The sequence below is a fragment of the Schistocerca cancellata genome, chromosome 3 (genome assembly GCF_023864275.1).
Source record: "Schistocerca cancellata isolate TAMUIC-IGC-003103 chromosome 3, iqSchCanc2.1, whole genome shotgun sequence".
Classification (NCBI taxonomy): Eukaryota; Metazoa; Arthropoda; class Insecta; order Orthoptera; family Acrididae; genus Schistocerca; species Schistocerca cancellata.
This window is the reverse complement of record NC_064628.1, coordinates 16,309,563-16,333,443: the sequence shown is the minus strand read 5'-3', so window position 1 is coordinate 16,333,443 and position 23,881 is coordinate 16,309,563. Positions and strand designations below refer to the sequence as shown.

The following is a 23,881-nucleotide window of genomic DNA, read 5'->3' as shown; positions in this document are numbered from 1 at the left end:
GAGGTTACATGTTAAGCTGTGTAATGTATATCAGAAATAAAAGCAGAAGCGCCAAATAACTGATACCGTTATGTGCTCAACTCTATAGCTACCTTGTTTTCCAAGTTGGTGTTGTTTGCTAATTTTAAACACAGCGTAAACGTATAAAATTTTCAGGAACCATTTGTATACAGTATTAGCCACAAAACGTAAATTAGAGTGAAATTTAACGCTTAATCGTTACCACTGTTGCATACTGAAATAGCTTAAAACAAACATTAATATTAACACCACAGCTTGCTATCACTTCATTATGCTCTTCGAACATAATAACAAACAATGCTCCACTGAAGTTGGCACATAAAGTGCTGAAACGTTTTTCGATAAAGCAAAAACAAACAAACGATATTTTGCGTGAAAAGGAATTTCTCTCCAGCGTTACCATTCAATTGTCGTGGTGCAGGAGTATACCTGTGTAACTACAACAGAGGCAACAGATGCAGCACAGACCTACACAACTATAACGTACTTCGATACATTGTTTGAGAATATTTAAGTAAAGCTATGTCCCTCCCCAAACAATATCCTTAGTCATCATTTTCCTCACTCAGCGAACACTAAAAATCTGTAATAAATCAACATAAATAAGTAGCAATGTAACAATTATCCCGCCTTCCACATACAAAAACGAGGGAGTACTTTTCAAATACGCTACGAAGCGCGCAATGATACTCTCAGCGACAACCACTACGAAAAATCCACAACAGTTGACAACTTGAACCAGATCAGACACAGACTAAATTACAGCCAAAGCAGTTTCCTTTTACTTAACACAGAAGTGAAAGCGAAGAACCTTAATTAACCCTATTACAACAACCTGAAGTACGAGGAAACGTTTTCTAGTGCCGATCTGGTACACAGATTTCATCTGACAGGAAGTAACAGTTGCACAATAAAAGATTCATTCTCGAATTTGAAGTACCTTTACACAAAATAAAACTTTTTGAAATACAGCAAATCACGTAAATTAAATCATTAGCCACTGAGTTATTCAGTATAGCCTTAACAGTATTCACGTCTTAGAGCAGAGAAGAGTACGTACAGACCACAGAGGTATTCAGAATATTAACATTTAGAAATAAACAAGTTTAAAAGGCAAGAAAAAATATTTTACAGTGTAAATTATCCTTGCCTTAAGTTGTACACTTGACATTGAAATCAATAGGTAATTTTTGTACATATTTTTATTTTATTTATAATTATATCAATAAACTAGTTTTTATATACGTAATATGACAAGCGAGAATTACAACAGTCAAACAATGACGACATGACGTTAAAATGTGAGTAAGCTTCAAAGTAGCTAGAAATACTTCATGAACTGTAATAAAATACTCCTATCTGTGACAAGGCGAACGTCAATCTATCTATATTTTACGATTTCTGCTGCCCCTCATTAACATCGAATATAGTTTTAACCGTCAGGAAGTCTTTTCTGAAGGTATTTGTCTGGAAGATTGTCTTGACCGGAATCGAAACGTATAGGATAAACAGTTTGGACAAGAGGTGAATAGAAGCATTGGAAATATGAAGCTACCTAAAAATGCCGACGATTAGATGGGTAGATCATATAGCTAATCAGGAGGTAATGAATGGAACCTGGAACACTTGCCTAAATTAAGTGTTAGTTTGGTAGGACACATTCTGAGACGTCAATGGATCACGAATTTAGTATTGGAGGGAAGTGTGGAGGGTACAAGTCGTATAGGCTGACGGATGGGTGAGTACAGTAAGGAGCAGATTCAAAAGGACGTAGGTTGCAGTAGATGTCCGGGAAGAGGGTTGCACAGGATAGATCAGTATGGAGAGCTGCATCAAACCAATCTTGAAGACGCCAACACACAAAAATAACAACACTGCCCCTGAGTAGTCAATACCTCACGCATCTGCAATTATGCCTTTCCAAAGCTGCACGTGTAGGAAAGACTATAATCGCAGGTGCCGCTAGTAACTTTTTATTTTCAGATTCACATACAAGTGATTGGCAGTTTGTAATACCAGACGCAAATTCTTCGGATCAGGGTTCAATCCTTTGGTAGTGTCAGGAAATCTTTCTGTCACTTACCATTCCGTGCTATAGTAATGCGAAAATAGCCAAGTTGCATCACATTTTGCGACCCACGCTAAACTGCAGGTCATCATATAACTCATCGTACAATCATGTTGAAAGGCCATATGATGTTCAACAGAACCACGCCCAACAAAGTACTGCGTTGTTGAAACCACCTTCCAAGTGAGCACAGCTGTTGCATGAGTCACTGATGTGGCTTGGGCGAACTTGTGTTACCACTGTGTCGAAATGTTATAAAAAGTATTATAATTTGGAACATTTTCTACTTGTTTAAATGGTGCAGCTAAATTAATTATGTGTCCTGATTGGTTAATGTGTGATGAGTTGTTCTGGTTTGTGACACATTTAACGTGTTAGTCTAAAGCGTGATTTTATATTTGCAGCGCACATCAACCACATCCGCGCCGTTGCGGGTGTCAACCACGTGGGGTTGGGTGCCGGCTACGACGGCATCAACCTGTGAGTGCATCAACACTTTTCTCTATTGTTATACTTTGATGTAAGTATAGCGAGATTTTATTTGTAGGGAACGAAAACTTTACATAAAAATTGCGGGGGATTTTTGACCACTTAATGCAGCTGTTACAAATTTTTCACTCATTGTTTGCTTGTGTTTTTGATATACACTGGTTTGCACTACGGCAAACAGTCTGCCACCGGAATTTTTACTGTTAGATCAGGTAGACACCAGGTAAAATGTTATGCAACAGGTACCGAAAATACGAATTTATGAATAATGGTCATCCTTTCCCTCGCGGCAAAACATTTTTCATTTCAATTTGTTATAAAGTGCGTAATTTCTGTAGCACTACCACAATAACACATCTCAACTGTGTATGAACCAGTCTACTTTAATTACTTTTTTATTTCGGTGCAGCTCGTAGAAACGACTGCACAGGAACGTATTTGTTTGTTTACTTATTTATTAAACTGTAGCCTGTTACTTGAAACGTAAACGTAGTTTGCGTTTATTCTTATACAAATTCTACATACACATATATACTCCGCTAACCACCAAGCGGTGTGTGGCGGAGGGCACTATTCGCGCCAAAGTCATATTCCTCCCCCCCCCCCCCCGCCCCCCACCACAGTTCAACACAAGGATCACGCGAGGAAAAAAACACTGTCTGACCGCCTCAGTACGAGCTCTAATTTTCCTTATCTTTGAATGGTGATCATTGCGCTATTTTAAGGTTGGTGGTAATAATATACGCTCTATATCTTTCTCGATGTTGGGATTTTGGAATTTAGTGAGCAGCCCCTTCCGTTTAGCGCGTCGTTTCTCTTCAAGTGTGCCCCACTTCAAACTTTATATGAAATTTGTAACGCTCTCGCGAAGGCTAAATGTACCAGTCACGAGTCTTGCCGCTAATCTTTGGACCTTCTCAGTCTCTTGAATCAGATCCAACTGGTAAGGGTCCCATACAGCCGAACAATACTCTAAGACTGGACTAAATAGCGTATTGTAAGCAATTTCCTTTGTTGAAGGACTGCATCGCATCAGGATTCTACCAATAAACCGCAATCTAGAGTTCGCCTTACCCGCTACTTGTGTAATTTGATCGTTCCATTTGAAATCATTTCGAATGGTCACACCTAGATTCCTGACTGACGCTACCGCTTCCAGAGACTGGATATTTACTTTGTACTCGTATATTAATGAGGATTTTCGTTGTGTTATACGCAGTAGGTTACACTTACTAATATTGGGAGGTAAATCCCAGTCATTACACCACGCATTTATTTTCTGCAAATCCTCATTGGTTTGTTCACAATTTTCGTGTGATACTACACTACTGGCCATTAAAATTGCTACACCAAGAAGAAATGCAGATTCCTTGGAAAAAAAATATTATACTAGAACTGACATGTCATTAGATTTTCACACAATTTGGGTGCATAGATCCTGAGAAATCAGTACCCAGAACAACCACCTCTGGCCGTAATAACGGCCTTGATACGCCTGGGCATTGAGTCAAACAGAGCTTGTATGGCATGTACAGGTACAGCTGCCCATGCAGCTTCAGCACGATACCACAGTTCATCAAGAATAGTGACTGGCGTATTGTGACGAGACAGTTGCTCCGCGACCATTGACCACACGCTATCAATTGGTGAGAGATCTGGAGAATGTGCTGGCCAGGGTAGCAGTTGAACATTTTCTGTATCCAGAAAGGCCCGTACAGGACCTGCAACATGCAGTCGTGCATTATCCTGCTGAAATGTAGGGTTTCGCAGGGATAGAATGAAGGGTAGAACCACGGATCGTAACACATCTGAAATGTAACGTGCACTGTTCAAAGTGCCGTCAATGCGAACAAGAGGTGACCGAGACGTGTAACCAATGGCACCCCATACCATCACGCCAGGTGATACGTCAGTATGGCGATGACGAATGGACGCTTCCAATATGCGATCACCACGATGTCGCCAAACACGAATGCGACCATCATGATGCTGTAAACAGAACCTGGATTCATCCGAAAAAATGACGTTTTGCCATTCGTGCATTCTGGTACGTCGTTGTGTACACCATCGCAGGCGCTCCTGTCTGTGATGCAGCGTCAAGGGTAACCGCAGCCACGGACTCCGAGCTGATACTCCATGCTGCTGCAAACGTCGTCGAACTGCCGGCCGTAGTGGCCGTGCAGTTCTAGGCGTTCCAGTCCGGAGCCGCGCTGCTGCTACGGTCGCCGGTTCGAATCCTGCTTCGGGCATGGATGTGTGTGATGTCCTTAGGTTAGTTAGGTTTAAGTAGTTCTAAGTTCTAGGGGACTGATGACCACAGCAGTCGAGTCCCATAGTGCTCAGAGCCATTTGAACCTTGTCGTCGAACTGTTCGTGCAGATGGTTGTTTTCTTGCAAACGTCCCCATCTGTTGACTCAGGGATCGAGACGTGGCTGCACGATCCGTTACAGCCATGCGGATAAGATGCCTGTCATCTCGACTGCTAGTGATACGAGGCCGTTGGGATCCAGCACAGCGTTCCGTATAACCCTCCTGAACCCACCGATTCCATATTCTGCTCACAGTCATTGGATGTCGACCAACGCGAGCAGCAATGTCGCGATACGATAAGCGGCAATCGCGGTAGGCTACAATCCGACCTTTATCAAAGTCGGAAACGTGATGGCACGCATTTCTCCTCCTTACACGAGGTATCACAACAACGTTTCACCAGGCAACGTGTCAGCACGTTGTAGGTGTCGCCACCGGCGCCGTCCTTGTGTGAATGGTATGAAAAGCTAATCATTTGCATATCACAGCATCTTCTTCCAGTCGGTTAAATTTCGCGTCTGTAGCACGTCATCTTCGTGGTGCAGCAATTTTAATGGCCAGTAGTGTAATTTCCTGTAGACTACAGCATCATTGGCGTACTGTCTAATACCGCTGTGAGTGCCATCAACCATATCGTTTACGTAAATTGTAAAAAGCAGCGGACCTATTACGCTGCCGTCGGGCACACCTGATGTTGCGCTTGTTTCTGTTGAAGTGCCCCATTCACTTCGGGACTCACGAGTGACTCCTTGTGCTGATCCCATGCAGTCCTCTGCATTCCTCGACGGTCTCTTTTTGTCAGTACATAAGGCTCACCTCGCATTTGGTGTTCCTCTGCCTCTCCACTTCACATTCGCATAACCCACAGTTGCCTTGTGCGTCATGCCGCTGCTTCAAAACCAAAACGATTTGTTGGTGAGAACTGATTTATTGAATGTCGAAGTAAGCATGTCGTTAGGAAGATTGTTCCAATAATTAGATGGACTAAAATATCCTCGGTGGATCTGTTGCTCAGGTGATTTCCAGTACCATCTACGCTGGAGACCTCTGGGTCCTTCTGACCAACCACTGTGCTGTTTGTTACAGCTCTCCCTGCATCGTTTATGGTTCCACGATTTTGAAAGTAAGTCGTTGCCAACCGACCTGACTAAAACCCTAGGAGATTTTAGTCGTATGTAAAATCAGTCAGTGGGTCAAAAATCATCTAATCATTCTCTCAGCGACCACACCGGCGCCGAAACGGAAGATGACAGAGAGAAGGCCTAAATACTGAATTCGATCTGCCGAAGTTGTTTCACCGCGAAAGGTGGTAACATGTTGCCTTCTTTTAATCGCCGTGCGAACGTCGAAATGGCAGATACTGATTCTATAAAGATTATGCGAAGGACCTTGCTTCCTCCCTAGCAGGAATTTATCGCGGGTCGCTCGAGCAACGGAGATGCTAAATAAACTCCACTGGCAGACATTATAAGAGAGGGGTTGTGCGTCACGGAGAACATACTGTTTTCTCCCACATACATCTCGTGTATTGACCACGAGGAGAAAATTTGAGAAATTAGAGCCAATACTGAGGGCCTTACCGACAGCCATTCTTCCCACGCACCATCTGCGAGCGGAACAGGATTGGGGGGAGAAGATAGTGGTATTGAAAGTACCCTCCACCACACACCATTAGGTGGTTTGCGGAGTGTGATGTAGACGTGGAGCTGTACTTGCGGGTCCGCCTCCCGTGACGGGTAGTGGTCAATTCCGAATCACACAGGGGCGTCCAGATACTTTGGATCAGATAATGTACAGATCCAGTGACATCGTCAACTGTGTCTTATCGTGTTTTTACAAGATGTGGAAGGTTAACTAATTTACACCCCCTCAAAAGGTTTTTGTAATTCCCCAATGCTTATTGGGGGATGATGTAGAAGGACAAGTAATTCGTATCTCCTTAAATGATTTTTGTAATTCCCTAGAGCTTGTTGAGGGATGCCAACTGTCTATACGAATACCTCATGTGAAGTACAGAATGTATTACTCGTCGTGTTGAAATGTATGTTACATTTATGGCAGCATTGGTCTAGAATGAATTTTCAATCTGCAGCGAAGTTTGCGCTGATTTTATATGTCCTGGCAAATCAAAACTGTATGCTGAACCGGGTTTCGAACTTGGATCCTGTGACGGAAATAAAGCTGGGAGGGCGAGTCGTGAGCTCAGACAAAGTTTGCTCACTAGATCACTTGCCTGTGATAGGCAAAGTTCCCAAGTTCGATTCTCAGTCTGCCCTCAGTTTTAATCTGCCAGGAAGTTTCTATATTAGCCCTCTAACAAAGATCCCGCCCATTCGTTTCTGTGATTCCGTACTACCTGTCGACTCTAAGGATGCCTATGATAACCTTTGTTGAAGAAATACACATGTAGAAACCGTCGGTGAATATTCTCAGGTTTGTTAACATCACAAAAACTATGTGTACACTGCAGAGGATGTTTAGATATGGATGTGAAATGTGGTGATTTGAAGACTTTTTTTTGGGGGGGGGGGGGGAGCGGTGCTGATGGTACACCACTTTCTTTATCTTAATGCTATGTACGGAATGTAGTAGATAGGGGAGAGTGTACACTTCTCTGATTTTCGCCTCCAGCCATCGTATAACAGAAGTTTAATAAATTTTCTCACTCCATTTTCAAATGATGGACTTCATTTTTTATGTGCTGCAGTCTTTTCCTGAAATTCTAGAATTACTCTGTAAAATTCAGACTGAAAAGGCTGGTCCAAGATGCAGCTTGCTCATGTACCTAGAAACATAATTACACTGAGATTTAAAAGCGTCGCGTTCGAGAAATCTTGTCAATACTGAACTTATTAGTCTATATGTTACTTATGTTACCAATAACCATTAGGTGAAATGAGATTAATCAAGAGTGTTATCAAAAATCAGTAATAAATTCAATATATTTTGATACAGAAGCTATTTGAAATTAACACAAACTTCAAATTTAAAGACATGTATAATTTTTGAGAGATTAAGAACTCAAGTTCATTTGCAAGTGTCACATGTTGCGTGGCAAAAGACCTCCTTCTGTTTCAACGTTCAAGATGGTGCACGAACGATGAAGTATGGTTTAATCGTCCGCCGGTTTTACAAATAGCACTTCACCAAATATAAAATTTATGTCCCTCAAGAATTAAGAATGTCCTCCAAATAGCTGTAATATATTATACAGTAGCTGAATGCGTAGAGCACGAAATATTTACAAATGCTGCACAAAACACAGCTTCATGTCAAACTGTAACGAAAACCGTAAAACTGGCGGAAACTGCTTAAGGCGGTCTCTAGTGCGCCTTCCTTGATGTGGTTCTAAAATCAGTCACTAACCCGATCAAAACCTCCTTATGCTCCTAGGTACTTCATTTTCTACGTACATCTTTCGTACTCCCTTTGGTTAGTACACGTCACCTTTACAAAATTATTACTCATTCGAGAGATATAGTCTCTTACACCATGATTCCATTGATCACAACCTCTCTGCTCTACACTGGGGTGTTAAAAGTCGCGGTGTGCCTCCTGATATCGCTTCGGACCACCTCCTGCCCGCTGCAGTACATCAACTCCTGATATCGCTTCGGACCACTTCCTGCCCGCTGCAGTACATCAACTCCTGATATCGCTTCGGACCACCTCCTGCCCGCTGCAGTACATCAACTCTTGATATCGCTTCGGACCACCTCCTGCCCGCTGCAGTACATCAACTCCTGATATCGCTTCGGACCACCTCCTGCCCGCTGCAGTACATCAACTCCTGATATCGCTTCGGACCACCTCCTGCCCGCTGCAGTACATCAACTCCTGATATCGCTTCGGACCACCTCCTGCCCGCTGCAGTACATCAACTCGACGTGGCAGGGACTCAACAAGTCGTTGGAGTCCTCTACAGAAAAACTGAGCCATGCTACCTCTATAGATGTCCATAATTGCGAAAGTGTTGCCAGAGGAGGATTTTGTGCACGAACTGAACTCTCGATTTTGTCCTATAAATGTTCGATGGGAGTCACGTCGGGCGGTCTTTGTGGTCAAATCATTCGCTCGAACTGTCCAGATTGTTCTTCAAACCAGTCGCGACCAATTGAGACCCGGTGACACGGTCATCCATAAGAATTCCATCGTTCTTTGGGACCATGAAGTCCATGAATGCCTACAAATGGTCTCCGAGTAGCCAACCACAACTATTTCCAATCAGTGTTAAATGTAAAGACAACCCACACCATTATGGAGCACCATCAGCTTGCACAGAGCCTTGTTCACTACTGGGATTCACGGCTTTGTAGGGTCTGCGCCATACTCGAACCCTACCATCAGACCTTACCAACTGAAATCGGGACCCATCTGACCAGGGCGCGGTCTTCCAGTCGTCTGTAGAGATGGGCAAAACTGTTCTTTTCAGAGATCGGATCAGAACTGTTCACTCCCTGAAATGAATTAGCTCTTTTTCATGACTCACCACTCATTTACAATACAAAATAAATGGAAGGCACATTGCCCTTTAAACTTGGTTTATTCCAGTACTATACCTGTATTTTGATCTTATTTGATCCTATTTTGAAGTAACACAGATAATGAGTAAGAATTTTGTATTGTTTATTTAAATTTCCACGATATGACAAAGTTTGTGATTATTGATTTATTTTGCACTATCGCGGATTTTTGGGTTATCAGAAAATGTTGTAACTTGAGATTTACATTAACAATATATTTGGCTATAATGTATTAAAATTTCATTAACCTCATACAAATACATCGCAAGCCATATATTTTTAAAGTGAACGTTTCCTTCCGAAGACGCCTAAAATAGCAAAATCCGTACCAGAATAAGAAAAAAATATATAAATTTGACTGTAAAACGAAAGTGCTGCATATAGCCTTACGCAGAATAAAACAAGGAAAATATTGGTGTATCACATTTTGCGATACGTTTATCGGTTCGCTCGTAATTAAAGCGTAAATTCGAGTGTCCATAATAAAAGTCCTATAGTAAGAGGAGGCATCAGGAACCTAATCTGATCAGTTTAAACAAATAAAAATAAAATAAAAACAAATGATGTATACATAACATAATAATGTAATACACATAGCGGTATTACTACGAAGAACAATATCCAGTACAGACGAACTCCGATGCAGAAGCACTGAGTCGAGCAGGTTGAGCCGCGAGCTGTATTACTACGTGAGCTAAGACCGCAGAGACCAGAGTGACACCTGAGTTGCTTTGCTCAACGCTCTGGTTAGAGTCGAGAACGGTGGGGTGAGCGTTGAGCGGGTGAGTTCCGAGGGTGGGGGGAGCGGTGAACTCACCCGCTCCGAGACAAATCGTCCGTTCCCTTGCGAGCAGGTTGTTGCAAGTAGTTCCTATGTTATCCGCTAGGTGGCTCTCTGTCCTGTTGCTCGCATCAACTGCCCAGAGGGCAGGACGTGCGACTGAAACGATCGCCGACAGAGTGCGATGCGAAGTTAAGCTGCGCCAGACACTGCACGCGGCAGACGACGGCAGAGACGGCACAGCATATGTGAAACACAAAATCCAATGGGGCACTGCACAGTGCAGGCAGCCAAGGTAGAAGCAGGGCAGAGGCCGGCGCTGGCTGTGTTGTGTGGCGTGCACTGTGCTGTGACCAGCAGAAGCGCTGCTGATATGCTCCGTCTCTCTCTCTCTCTCTCTCTCTCTCTCTCTCTCTGCCGTGGGAAACGTTTGGAGCTACCGTTCTTTTTTTCTGAATCACTGATTGTTCACTCCTTTGAAAGATTCAATTCTATGAATTAGTTCAAGAGCGGATCCCCCATCTCTAGTCGTCTGGAGTCCAGCCAACATGGCCACGGGCCCAGGAGAGGCTCTGCAGGCGAAGTCGTGCTGTTAGCAAAGGCAGTCGTTTTGGTCGTCTGCTGCTATACCACATTAATGCCAAATTTCGCTGCACTGTGAAATCTGATACGTTCCTCTTACATCTCACATTCATTTCTGGGGTTATTTCACGGAGTGGAGCTTGTCTGTTAGCAGTGACAACTGTATGTAAAATCCGAAGCTCTCGGTTGTAAGGCGAACACCGTTGTCTGCTGCATCACCCGTGGTGAGAGGTAATGCCTGAAATTTAGTATTCTCGGCACACTCTTCACTCTGTGGATTTCGGAATATAAAGTTCCCTAACGACTTCCGAAATGAATTCCCGTGCTCCAACTAGCACCCCACATTCAAAGTCTGTTAATTCCCGTCGTGCGGTCATAGTTACGTCGGAAACCTTTTCACGTCTTTTCACATGAAAACCTGAGTGCGAATGAGAGTTCGACCAGTGCACTGCACGTTTGTACCTTGCGTACTCGCTACTGCCGCCGTCTATACATGTGCATATCGCTATCTTATGACTTTTATCGCCCCACAGTGTCTAGCCTCTAACAAGTACAGTGCAATCTCGTTTATTCGGACTACGCTAATCGAAAATCCGTACAATCTGTAGAGTCAGAAAGTGATGAAGCACAAATTATACATTATTTTCACAAGAATACCGACTAGATAAACAAAGGCTGCGGGTTTATATACTGCAATAATCAATAAATTTCTTTTGAACTAGATGCATATGTCATTTATGCGCAGCACCGCCGTGTAGGTAATTTTTCACTAGCAATATTTCTGCCTTTGCTTTTCCGTCTGGCTTTCCAAATACAGGGTGAGCACAAAGGCTTGCCCTGATTATGAAAATTTATAACAGAATAACCGTTTGACATAATAAGTTACATTTGATGCCGTTACATAGGTTAATGTTACTAGTTTTTTTTAAGACCACTTACGTTAGTAAACCTCAACGTGTGCTCCCTTGGTAGCTCGGAGAATGTCGAGGCGGTATTCCAGTTCTCGTCAGGTGTTTCGTAACAAGTGTTCCGTCACAGTACCCAAAGCAGCTTGTATTCTAGCCTCAGTTCGTCGATGTCAGCAGCTGGTGTGACGAAGACTCTGCCCTTGATGTAGCCACAGAAAAAAAAAGTCAAGGGCCGTAATGTCTGGAGTGGGCACTACTGTCCGGATCAGTGGATTGGAAGAAACTGTCCAACACCCTAGCCACTCCGCTCTCCAGACATTACGCCTCTTGACTTTTTTTTTTTTTGGGGCTATATCAAGGGCAGAGTCTTCGTCACACCAGCTGCTGACATCGACGAACTGAAGGCTAGAATACAAGCTGCTTTGGGTACTGTGACGGAACACTTGTTACGAAACACTTCACGAGAACTGGAATACCGCCTCTCGCTTCCCACGCCCGGGTTCCCGGGTTCGATTCCCGGCGGGGTCAGGGATTTTCTCTGCCTCGTGATGGCTGGGTGTTGTTTGCCGTCCTTAGGTTAGTTAGGTTTCAGTAGTTCTAAGTTCTAGGGGACTAATGACCATAGATGTTAAGTCCCATAGTGCTCAGAGCCATTTGAACCATTTTTGGAATACCGCCTCGACATTCTCCGAGTTACCAAGGGAGCACACATTGAGGTTTTCTAACGTAAGTGGTCTTAAAAAAGAACTAGTAACATTAAGCTATGTAACGGCATCAAATGTAACTTATTACGTCAAACGGTTATTCTGTTACAAATTTTCATAATCAGGGCAAGACTTTGTGGTTACCCTGTAAATAATTACTTTTGTCCTGCTGCTTTTTTGAGTCTGTATGTGTCATGATTTTATCGTTTTGAGGGTCAATTTTATAATCTAATCCATGATCATTGTCGTTATTGTCTATACACGAAGAAAAGAGGATTATTTCGATATCAGAAATGATACCGTCATTGTTATTTGACAGCCATGTGTTTACGTCTGTAACAGCTATGTCTGAGAAAATGTAAATGTTTCAACATCAAATACAGCAGCAATCTTTTTCAACAGCTCTGCTTTACCCGTCAGGTGCAGATACCTAATTTATTGTTCAAGAGTACTGCCATCGTCATTCCGTTTGATATAATTTTTATGCTCGTAGTAAATTGGGGCAACACAGCACAGTCAGCTTGTTACCTGATACCTTGCCAGGTTACGTGTATGATGGCTCGTTGGACCTCCGTGATTTCGTAGTGGAATGTTCCAGTTGTTACTGAATGGAGATCGAGATTAGTGAGGGCACGATGAACGAAGTTGCACTGTAATGTACTCTTCATCCTCGATGTGGAACGCCAGTTCACCTACGCAGGTTGCACGTGCGGTGGTTCCAAGGTCAGACGACTACTGGATGGTTCCACAGGTCGGGAGCAGCGGTGTGACGTTCTGTGGCCGGTGTTGCAGGACGCCGGAGGGCCTGGAGGACGTGTCGCGGTACCCCCTGCTGCTGGCCGAGCTGGCCAGGGACCGCCTGTGGAGCGCCTCCGACATCAAGAAGCTCGCCGGCGCCAACCTCGTCAGGGTCTTCCGGGAGGTCGAGAAGGTGCGTCGCGCGCAGCTCGCCCACGTCCCAGTGCCCTTCCTGTAACTGTCCTAAGACCGGAAAGAGTAGGTAGTTAGAACTGTAATCAAACCGTAAATCTCTACCACATTATATGCGTACTCTGCACACACCAAGCATGTTGATACCGCTCTCAACCAGACAGGCCGTATCATAACAGGTTGCCTACGACCAACTCCAGTCGACAAAATCTACCAACTGGCAGGCATAGCACCTCCGGAGATAAGACGAAGAACTGCGGCAGAAATTGAAAACAAAAAGCAGGAAAACGATTCCAGGCATCTCGTACTTGGAACTGCAGCATCGTGTTCAAGGTTGAAGCCCAGAAAGAGTTTCCTGCAAACAATTGAAGCAATTGCTCGAACAGTCCACGGGAGTACTGCCGCTCCATAGTGTCCAACGGGCACAATATTTCGGTGATCAGACACGTCGCCATCGTCAGGTGCGCTGACGACTTGAGCTCCTGAGGGCGGGCGGCCGTCCTAGATCCCCTCCCCCCGCGAGGCGTTCCCTCCGCGGTCCGCGCCCGCGGCCGCGCGCCGGCGGTCGCTGAGAGGCTGGCGGCGGCGTCTGTGGCGGCGTCCGTGTAGCTGCCTCGTCCGCCCTGGACGCTCGTTCGTTTTCTTTCAGTTCGTCAGCGCACCTGACGATGCCGACATGTCTGATCGCCGAAGTATTGCGCCCGTTGGACACCACAGACCGGCAGTGCACCCGTGGACTGTTCGAGCAAGAAGTAGCCAGGAGATGTTGAACAATAACGATTGAAGCAATTGCATCTTCACCTTCCACTTGCCGAATTGATCTGTGGAGGACAAAATAATTGAAAACAATAGCTAAAGCCTGAAGGAGGAGCCTGCTGCTAGTTTCCAACTACCCTCTCATACGTGGAAGACACCGAACAGACTGCAGACTGGAGTGACGAGGTGCAAACAAAACTTGAAACGATAGGGATACATTTCTTTAGATGCATCCTGCGAATGTAGAGAATCTCAAGATGATGCAGACCTCTTGGTCTGCCTAAAGTTGCCTGAATCCTGAAAACTTGATGACCTCGTCGCAGCAAATGTTCTAGCAATCAAGACAGCCAATTTCTGGGCCTCAAAACCAATTTGACTTGTATAAAATCCTGTTTATATATTGTAGATCTGTTTGATTATCTAAATAATTTTATCTTACTGTCCGAATACGAAAATAATAATAATAATAACAATGCCCATTTTTCCTAACACATAATAACGTATTCTTTACCTACAACTTTATCGTTAGCGTTTCATTATAGTTCAGTACCATTGCTATAGAGTTTATCCATTTGTCTCCTAAAGGTATTCAGGAAGTTCACCCAACTCTAACAGTGTAATTTCTGATTGCAGAGATGACTTACTACGAAGCTCACTGGAAAAAAGAAGTTAGTCACCGCTAGAGAAATCCTAAAGAACGCAATTTAATACCATATACTTCCGCCCCGTCACTTGGTAACCGCTTAGATAGGGTTCGAAAGCTAGCCCACAATGTTGTGCAGATATTTCACATTCAGGTTAGGCCACTTGTCGAGAATGTGATAGCGCAGTTCCAGCAAAGTGCTGGGAATATGATGCCGACGTTTCCGCGTTTTACTCGCTGTTCTAGCATGTCCTACAGAATTCCTGTGGGGTTGAAGTCAGGTGACTTTGCAGGCCAATCGATATGTAATACGGTTCGGGATTGATCAGAAAACCAGTCACATATTTTGCAGCCCGATGAACTATCCTGTTATTGTCTTTATGCGCATGTGTCAGCAATGGCCTCTTTCGAGGTGACTGACTCCAAATGTTCATTTCTTGCTCTTCCCATAGCGATGTTCTCTCACTAACGCGTTGGAATGGAACTTCATTCACTGCCTGCTGCGATTCGTGTCGGATTTGGAATCGATTTTCATTCACGAGCCAATAAATAAGTCTCCGATCCCTCTCATCCAAGACCTTTTTCCCTCCACAAGTCTGACGTCGTGATTCGTGACCGCGTGTGTTGCCCCTTTGCTTGTAGCCTGCTTGAGCTGTCCACCGCGACACACCAGTAAGTCTAGCAACTTCACCCACTTTATGGCGATGGGCATGACCAAACACGATTGCCCCTTTTTGCCAGTCACGTCATTACATTTGCCCATGGTTACGTATAATTTCCTCTTGAAACGTCAGTGTCTTATTGATCGCTACTGCCTTAAGCTCACCCAGAGGTCGTACGCGTGTGGTTGAGCACGTGACTCGATTTCTGCGCCATCTGTAAAGGCTTAACTACTCTGTTGTGTGTGCGCACTGTAGTGACAATGTTTTTTTTTCGGATTAGCTTTCATATACCTGCATTTGCAACACAATTAGGGCTTTTCAGTTCTTATTTGTAACGAACACTCGACGTCAGGACTAAAAACGTCATTGATCTTCGGTCTGGGCTTTGACTACCTTAAGAAATCTTGAGAGAGTATGTTGAATTAGGGAAGTCGAGATGGTAATAAGAATCGATTTAGTTGTAATATATACACTGGCTGAAAAAAGAAAGATAAACTTGCGGAAGGAGAGCAGAAAACGAAATGGAACTTCCTTGTTTGAGAGGGTATGTTACTTTAGAGATAACAAAATCGAATCTAGCCTAGATAGAGACTGACAGTTCTGTTGTGATACGACTGTCGTAACAGGTGCTTCATGTGCTTCGTACTGGCAATGGAATGGAGCCGACGCCCGAGCTGGTCTCACACATGTCATGTTGGCGCCAATCCGGGGATCTTGCTGGCCACTGGGGTACCTCACCAACACCCGGACAGTTCGTAGCTACATGTGCCAAGTGTGGACGAACGAACATTGTGCTGCTGAAAAATTGCACCACACTAATGTCGTATGAGAGGTACCACATGAGGACGCAGAATGTTCGTGATGTAAGACTGTGCCGTCCGAGTTCCCTCAATCACAAGCAGCTGTGACACGAAGTCACACCCGATAGTTCCCCGCCCCATGACGCCAGAAGTAACATCGCCACAGCTCTCCAAGACATTGGAAGAGTCAGACATCTCCCAAAGCCGCCGCCAAACTCGATGGTCGTCCTGGGCAGTTCAGAAACGCGACACTTGGGTGAACACAATGCGACGCCATGCTCCAGCATTCCATGCTCCCAAATGGCAGAATGCCACACGCAGCCGTTTGTGTTGTGGTGTTAACAACATCAGCTAGCGCATGTGGAGGTAATTCCCTAGTCCGGCTACTGCTAGCTTTCGATCAGTGAAGTGGGATGGCACAGACTGTTGCAGGGAGCATGTTCGTTATAATCGGATGTCAGGAGCATATCTGAAGGTGCTTGGTGCTCAGTATGATGATGTGTCGCATCTGAGTGCCTCAGATTTCAGGAACTTGTGTGATACGACCAGCCAGCCAAGTGGACACCCCAAATGAGGCACCATTCATACTGTGTTAGATGCTGATAACGCTCTCTCACACATTTACTCGCCAGTTCAGTGTCTCTTACAGCGATCATTCAACACCTGGTGATGTTCACGTAGCTTGTATGCCCTAGCAGACGGTGTGGTAACACTAAACAAAAACAACATTAATGTTCTCTGGTGGCTGTTCTCCCTGTCAGACAGAATTGTATCTGTAATCATCCGACCTTGTCTTCAGTGTTTCTTTGTCAGGCAGTGTTGGTCTCTTCCACCAAATCAATCCAGTCATGCAGTATACGTACTAAAAAACTTATACATACGCTTCCGCATATCTAAATGCTTGTAAAGGTGTATATTCGGTTACAAATACAATTATAGTGGCATAAACTATTTGCGTTCTTGTATACAAACATCCTTAAATAAATGGGTTTGGGTTATGACTGCTCAGTGGTTAGCAGATTTTGTGTTTGCTGCAAGGAAGCAGTCCATTGCTTCTCAGGATGAATCTAGAAATAGCTGTGGAGAATTACATCTAACTGATATTGATAAAACTTTTGACGGCGTTTTAAAAAAATTTAAAGTAGAACGCTTTATTCATGTATTATTTTACTTTTATTGTAAATTAAGTTGCATGGACCATCTGAGCGAGTCATGGAAGACATGCTTAAACGATTAGTAGAAAGACATAGCTGGAACTAAGACACAAAGGAATTACGGACATTGGCTACAAGTGAACATTCACTCAAATCAGTGGGAAAGTTGAAAATTCCTTCCTGATCTGGAGCTGAATTCGGGTCCCCTCCTTACTAGGCGTAATCCTGGTCCAGCACAAGTTTTCACCTTTCCCCACTGATTTAAATCAATGCCTACTCGCAGTCGATGTCTGTAGTCCCTTGTATCTTCTTTCAAATGGCTGCAGGGCCAAAATGGTATCTGTTCTTCGGACATGTCCAACAGAACAAACACCACACATATATAGATGGAACTCTATTATCCCCAATAACCACATTACACCATTCACTAACGTATTATCTTAGTTCAGCCCGCCCAGTTAGCCGTGCGGTCTAACACACAGATTTCTGGGCGGGAAGCAGCTCCTGGTCCCCGGCATGAATCTGCCCGGCGGATTGTGTCGAGGTCCGGCGAGCCGGCCAGTCTGTGGATGGTTTTTAGGCGGTTTTCCTTCTGCCACGGCGAATGCGGGCTGGTTTCCCTTATTCTGCTTCACCTACATCGTGTCGGCGATTGCTGCGCAAACAAGTTCTCCACGTACGCGTACACCACCATTACTCTACCACGCAAACATAGGGGCTACACTCGTCTGGTGTCAGACGTTCCCTTGGTGGGGGGGGGGGGGGTCCACCAGGGGCCGAACCGCACAATCTCCCTGGGTTCGAGGCGGGGCGGCGAAGGGGTGCGAAGTGGACTGCGGTATTCGTGGTGGGGTTGTGGACCACTGCGGCTGCGGCAGAGACGGAGCCTTTCCCTCGTTTCTAGGTCCGCAGTTAACATACAATACAGTACCTCAGTTCATAATTAAACTACAAGAGTGTACTATAGAATCAACGTGAATTGCCCAAAAAGAATCAAAGTGAAATGCGTGTGTTTCATTCCTTTTAATCATGTTCCACTTTTTTGATAACAAACACAGAAGTTTTCTTTTTGCTTGTTACATGTCTCTCTGAGGTACGTTATATATGGACCACAGTCGTACAATGGTTTGTGGAAAGATAATCTGTGGCCCATTGTTTTCCTCCTCCCGCGTGAGCTGGGTGACATTGCTAACAGCTGATTTCGTGGTTGTCGTTATTCTGGGTACGGCTACATCGATCAGCGTGCAGCGTTCTGTGACTCAACTGAGTTGGCAAGTTGCTCGTAATTCATTAATTACCCCTGATCTGTAATTTATCTTACATGATTTCTTATTGTCTCCAAAACGTTTTGAATCGCTCCACCAAGTAAGTATTTACTCCGGCAAATACGATTTTGACTGCTCTTCATTTATGATTATCGCTTGGGATCACAGTTGCTGCAATTGAGTGTAATATACTGCTTATATCTCTTGCTTTTTTGTTTGATGTCTCGATAATTATGCGTATAGTTCGTTTAGACCCCTAAAGAGAAATGTGAATGATTTCACTTTCCATTTTCTGAACACCGCTCGCAGATGCAAATACTAGAGAGAAAGAACGACGTATGTACAGCTAGGATAAATCCGGGGAAGGTGGCCACGACTTTTTCAAAAGCCAGTTTCACACCCTCACACAGGAACAACCTGAAACTCTCTCTAAATTTCCTTTCCGATTCATAAAAAACAAAAGTCGACTTGGTTTACAAGGATATACCAGATTCGATGCTACCTAAAAGGTCTTAAGAAATATGTAACACTTGGCCATCTTACTCAAGTATCAGGGGTTAGATGGCCAGACATGTAAGGCATAGATGACCATCGGAAAAAAAACTCTTTAAAATCAAAGAGAAAAATTTTAAAAAATTAAACGTTTTAAACATCTTTTATTGAATCTTTTGATACAATATGTTTTTATAAAGATATTAACTGTAGGTAAATGCTGACTAAAACAGAACCTCATTTGTAAAAGGCATTTTACAGATGTCGAATTTTTTAACATTTTTATTAACTCGTTGGAACATATTGTTTTCATAGAGAAAATAATGAGAAGTCGTCACAATTATGTAGGTTATTGGGTCTAGAATTAAGCCTAATTTATGAAAAGGAATGTTTATTTTATGATCACAGATTTACTTTCTTAAAACTGTATTACTACATCGATGGCACGCATCAAAATATCGTCTGCAAGATTCATGTAACCAACGATTACACATGACATATTGAATCCAATGACAGGTTTTATAGGTTTATGAGTAGCCTTCCACGCATCCAACGCTCGCGTCCTCTTCTTCAAGAAGTTCGTCACTTGAGTTTTCCTTGTAGTGAACGCCATCTGATGAGTCTGAACTGTCTGAAGTTCCTTTAACCTTCCTGATCAGCGCCTTCTTCACTAGCTTTTTCCTCCAATATGACTATTTCTTCCCTCCTGCATAAAGTTTCAATTTCAGTTTTTTTTTAATATTTTCGTTTGACGTCGAGTTTGTAGCTTTAATTTCTCTAGGCCTACGTGTGTTTGTTTGATGCTCAGATCTAGCTGGAAAAGGTGAAATATTGTTCAGAATTTTTGTAGGGGTGACTTGTTTCGTTTTATTTGAAATGACAGGCCAAGAGGCCTATCGTCTGGTCCTGTGGAAGCTCCTGTTAGAGGTAACGTTGCTCTTATTTCAGGCCATTTTTGGCCACATTTGCCTGCTAAAGTAGAGCTGGTTGGTCTAGTTCTGAACTGTAGCTTGGGCAACAGAGCTCCCTCAGTCGATCTGTGGCTAGATGATTCGACGATACCTGTTCTAGTAGGGTAATACAGCAACAGTGACGGGGCTCTTTCATGGAGTGTTTGGCCAGATACGTCGATGTTTTCATTTCCTGCGGGTCTATCTGGATCACTTCTAAAAGCGTAATCTGGATCTGCATCGGGATTAAACATATCGATTCCCGTTCCTTTGAATACAGAGACGGTGATTCCTGTTGTTGCCGCTTTTCACCAACAATCTAGTAGTAGCTCGCCAAATTGCCATCACACTAGCTTCCGATGTAGGTGATTCCTTTGCTATTTTTCAACGGTACTATAAAAATAATGCTTTAAAGATTTGCAGGCAAATCGGTCCAGTGGTTGCAGATAATGGGCGGTATGGCTGGAGAAGCACATTGAACTATTCCTCTTGGCAAACATCAACATCTGTACAAAGCTAGAGTGTGAAATATGGCCAACTAAAATCCGCATAACTGTACCAAGGTGTGTACGGGGCACAGACTGATCACTTAGCCATTCCAAAAAGGTCTCAGCATTGATGTAGGTTTCAGCATACACGTAGGCAGATTTGACATGACAACTTTACTTCCCTGAGGCATGCTGTCCTCCCGCTCCTTTTCTTTGTTAACTACATTCACGACAACATGACGACGAATAAACATCCCTGTAGTATATCAGCATGCAATTACTGTAGTAGTCTCTCCTTTCTCTGTCGAAGTAATCATGGAACTGTTTTTGACCCCTTTTCAGCTACAACAGCACCTGGTCGGCTATTTAACTACAGGCAATGGGAGTTTAAAGTAAGTTGAAATATTCGTTGACTTCATCACGATTGATTGCCAGCACTCTCTGTCCAAAGATCGCACACTTAGATCCGTACGTCGAGAAAAGAACCTGCTTTTCCTTTTTCGTTATTAAATTTGTCTTTACGGCCAAGTTGCACAGCAAAATCATAAACTAGGCTTCTTATATACTCCTCTTAAGGAAAAACATTTTCTGTGTGCTGGAGAAGCCGTAACTCATTAGCTTAACCCAAATAAGAACTGGGACTCATTGGAATTTTTGAATCACGGTCGGTCTCTAATTTTCTCTCAAAAGATCCCTGGGAGTGGTAAACTCAAAAGGATCTTTCCTCACGGAATATCCATCGTCGTTTACTTAACTAATAGCATTCTTAGGGTCTTTTTCTTTTCATGATCCGATGGAAGAGCTGACCTTTCAAATTTACTTATTCGACACATGTAAAAAAATTGCAATGTCACCAAATTTTAATATGTAACACGTTTATGGGATGGCCATCTATCCCGATGATTGTATGACCGTCTCTCCCAAACAGCTGGAAGAGGCTGTCATAACGCGTCATCAAACATGGCGGACGCTAACCCAAACAAAACCTAATTACTGGTATGCAGTTAGACCTTAATAATTTTAAAATTGAAGTTTCTGTTGCTACTCACAGCCTAAGTTATGTTTAAATCGAAAGGTTGTCACATACTGCATAATTTCTTGGTACACCTAAAACTAAACTCATTGAAATTACTTACTTTTAGTTGAAACAAAGAGCCATCCCGAGCAGCAACAATCACTCGCATTATTTACTGCCAATTGACTGGCAGCGCCCTTCAGCGGGTCGCGAAAGAACTACGGGCGTTGGCCATCTCTCGCGTATTGCCGTCTATCCCGAGTTTACCCTTCACCCTCCGAAGCACTTTAAAGTGAATGCCAAAGGGTACGTAGCACTTTATGTATTATTAGGGCTTTATCCCTTCCATTTAGGTGAGGAGCACGGGAAGAAGGATTATTTAAACGCGTGTGAGCATACTGCAATTGATGTAATCTTGTCCTCACGATTCCTATTTATACGACAGCACCTTAAAAAGAAACAGCCATCTTCATTTCGTTTCCATCATATTCAGTATTCTCTCTTACCCTCACAGTATCACAGGCAGCAATTAGGAAGCTACCGTCAGTCTCTCTGTTTCCAGTAATAAGTAACAACGTAACTGAAAGAGCCACTAACAACGATTAAACCTCGGACAAGCCTAACTAGCATACACAGCGGAACGCCCCCATTGTGTCCGCGGCAACGACGAACATGCAGTATAATGCTAAACGATAATTAAACCATTATAGATTAGTTAAACATGAGTTCGAATGCAGTTAAGCAATTTATAACGATACTGTACAGTCCATTAGCGCCACACGCGTAACACCGCAACAGGTCTCGCCTACAATCTTGGTTAGCGAGCAGCTTTTCGGCACGAGCAACATGTTAATGCACACCGTCTGATGTAATGCATCTATAATACGTTACGCAATGTTTATGCGTAGTCAATTATGGCGTCCATAATTGGAATCAGGACCACATTCTGTTACTGACATACAAAAACAATCTAAAGAGTTGGGTCCACGCAACTCAAAATAGATGTATTTATGCTCTGTCAGGTACGTTATGCCACCTTCGCAACGTCATCGGCGGGTTTTCTTGTTATACCTTTACATAACTGTCTACTACGAAGCATGTCTTCCACAATTTTTTCATGCACATTTGTTACTGCAGAATATCATCTCGTGATGGCATCTTCGTTTCTAAACTTCAGCAAACAAATGTCTGAAGAGACATTTTTCGTTCTCACGTTTCAATTAACACCAAAATATGAAAATAAGGATTGAAAATGAAACAAATGAGCCCTTGGTCACAATTTTTAGTCTTATTGACCAGGTTTCAATACTTCTAAGAGTGCCTTCATCAGAATTTAGACATACAAAGGGGTTTATAACATAATTACAAATTTATGGAAGAAATTTTTTTATATAAAAACGTGCCTGACTGACTAACAATACCAGACAGGGACCATACTCACATGTCAAGTATAAAATAAATAACGGACCAGAAGGGCTTTAGTCACAAAAATTCAAAAAGAATGTGTGAAGGCGAGCCTCTAAGGGCTGTTCATACCTGTAGAACCACAAGTTGCAACGGACCTCTTCCATAGAATTGTAATTATATTATAAACCACTTTGTATGTCTAAATTCTGATGAAGGCACTCTTGGAAGTGTTGAAACCTGGCCAATAAGACTAAAAATTACGACCTAGGGCTCATTATTTGATTTTCAATTTATACACGGTCACTGAACCGAGAAGCTATTTTTAAAACTTTGCGAAAATAAGGGCTTTTTAAATATGGTTCTTTACACAAACATAGGTCTTCAAATCGACCCATTGTCTAATGTAAGTCGTATATAAAATCAGATTCTTGATTGTGAAGAGGGACAAAAAGTCGTGAATATGTCCAACGGATCACTATTAATACATTATGAGTAACCTGACAGAGAGAATGCTGTTATCCATGACGGATGAATGTGGATGAATGAAGCAATCACAATAAAGTGTAATGAGAGGTAGAAACGCACGGCCCGCAAAGTAGAGCGTCAACAGCGAATATAAAAGAAAAAAAAAATAGACGTCTGTAATTACCGTACCGGTATTCCAGTCGTTTTATTGTAGAATTTGTGAAATGTAAATTGCGCCAGCATTATTGCGTACAGCTTCCAGTAATTAATTAAGACATCGGATAAAATCCATATGGAGCCAGTGGTACATCGCAGCTGATAGTGTGGCAGCTTCTACTACAATGCCGAAAATCGCAAAATTAACACAAAATCTTATACCGTAATTAGCAAGGTGCATGAGAATAAAAATTTGTTAATTGTTCACATCCAATCAACCAGTTACTCTTAGTTATAACGATCATAAAAAT

The 23,881-nt window shown here is 43.2% G+C and overlaps 1 protein-coding gene across 1 annotated transcript in view; it reads left to right on the top strand.

Annotated features, from left to right (window-relative positions):
* LOC126175362 (dipeptidase 1-like) overlaps positions 1-23,881 on the top strand; it is a 761,174-nt gene that overhangs the window by 693,556 nt on the left and 43,737 nt on the right. The window contains exons 8-9 of the mRNA XM_049922122.1: positions 2,494-2,569; positions 13,180-13,318. Coding sequence (XP_049778079.1) covers positions 2,494-2,569; positions 13,180-13,318 — 215 coding nt within the window. The remainder of the gene's footprint in view (positions 1-2,493; positions 2,570-13,179; positions 13,319-23,881) is intronic.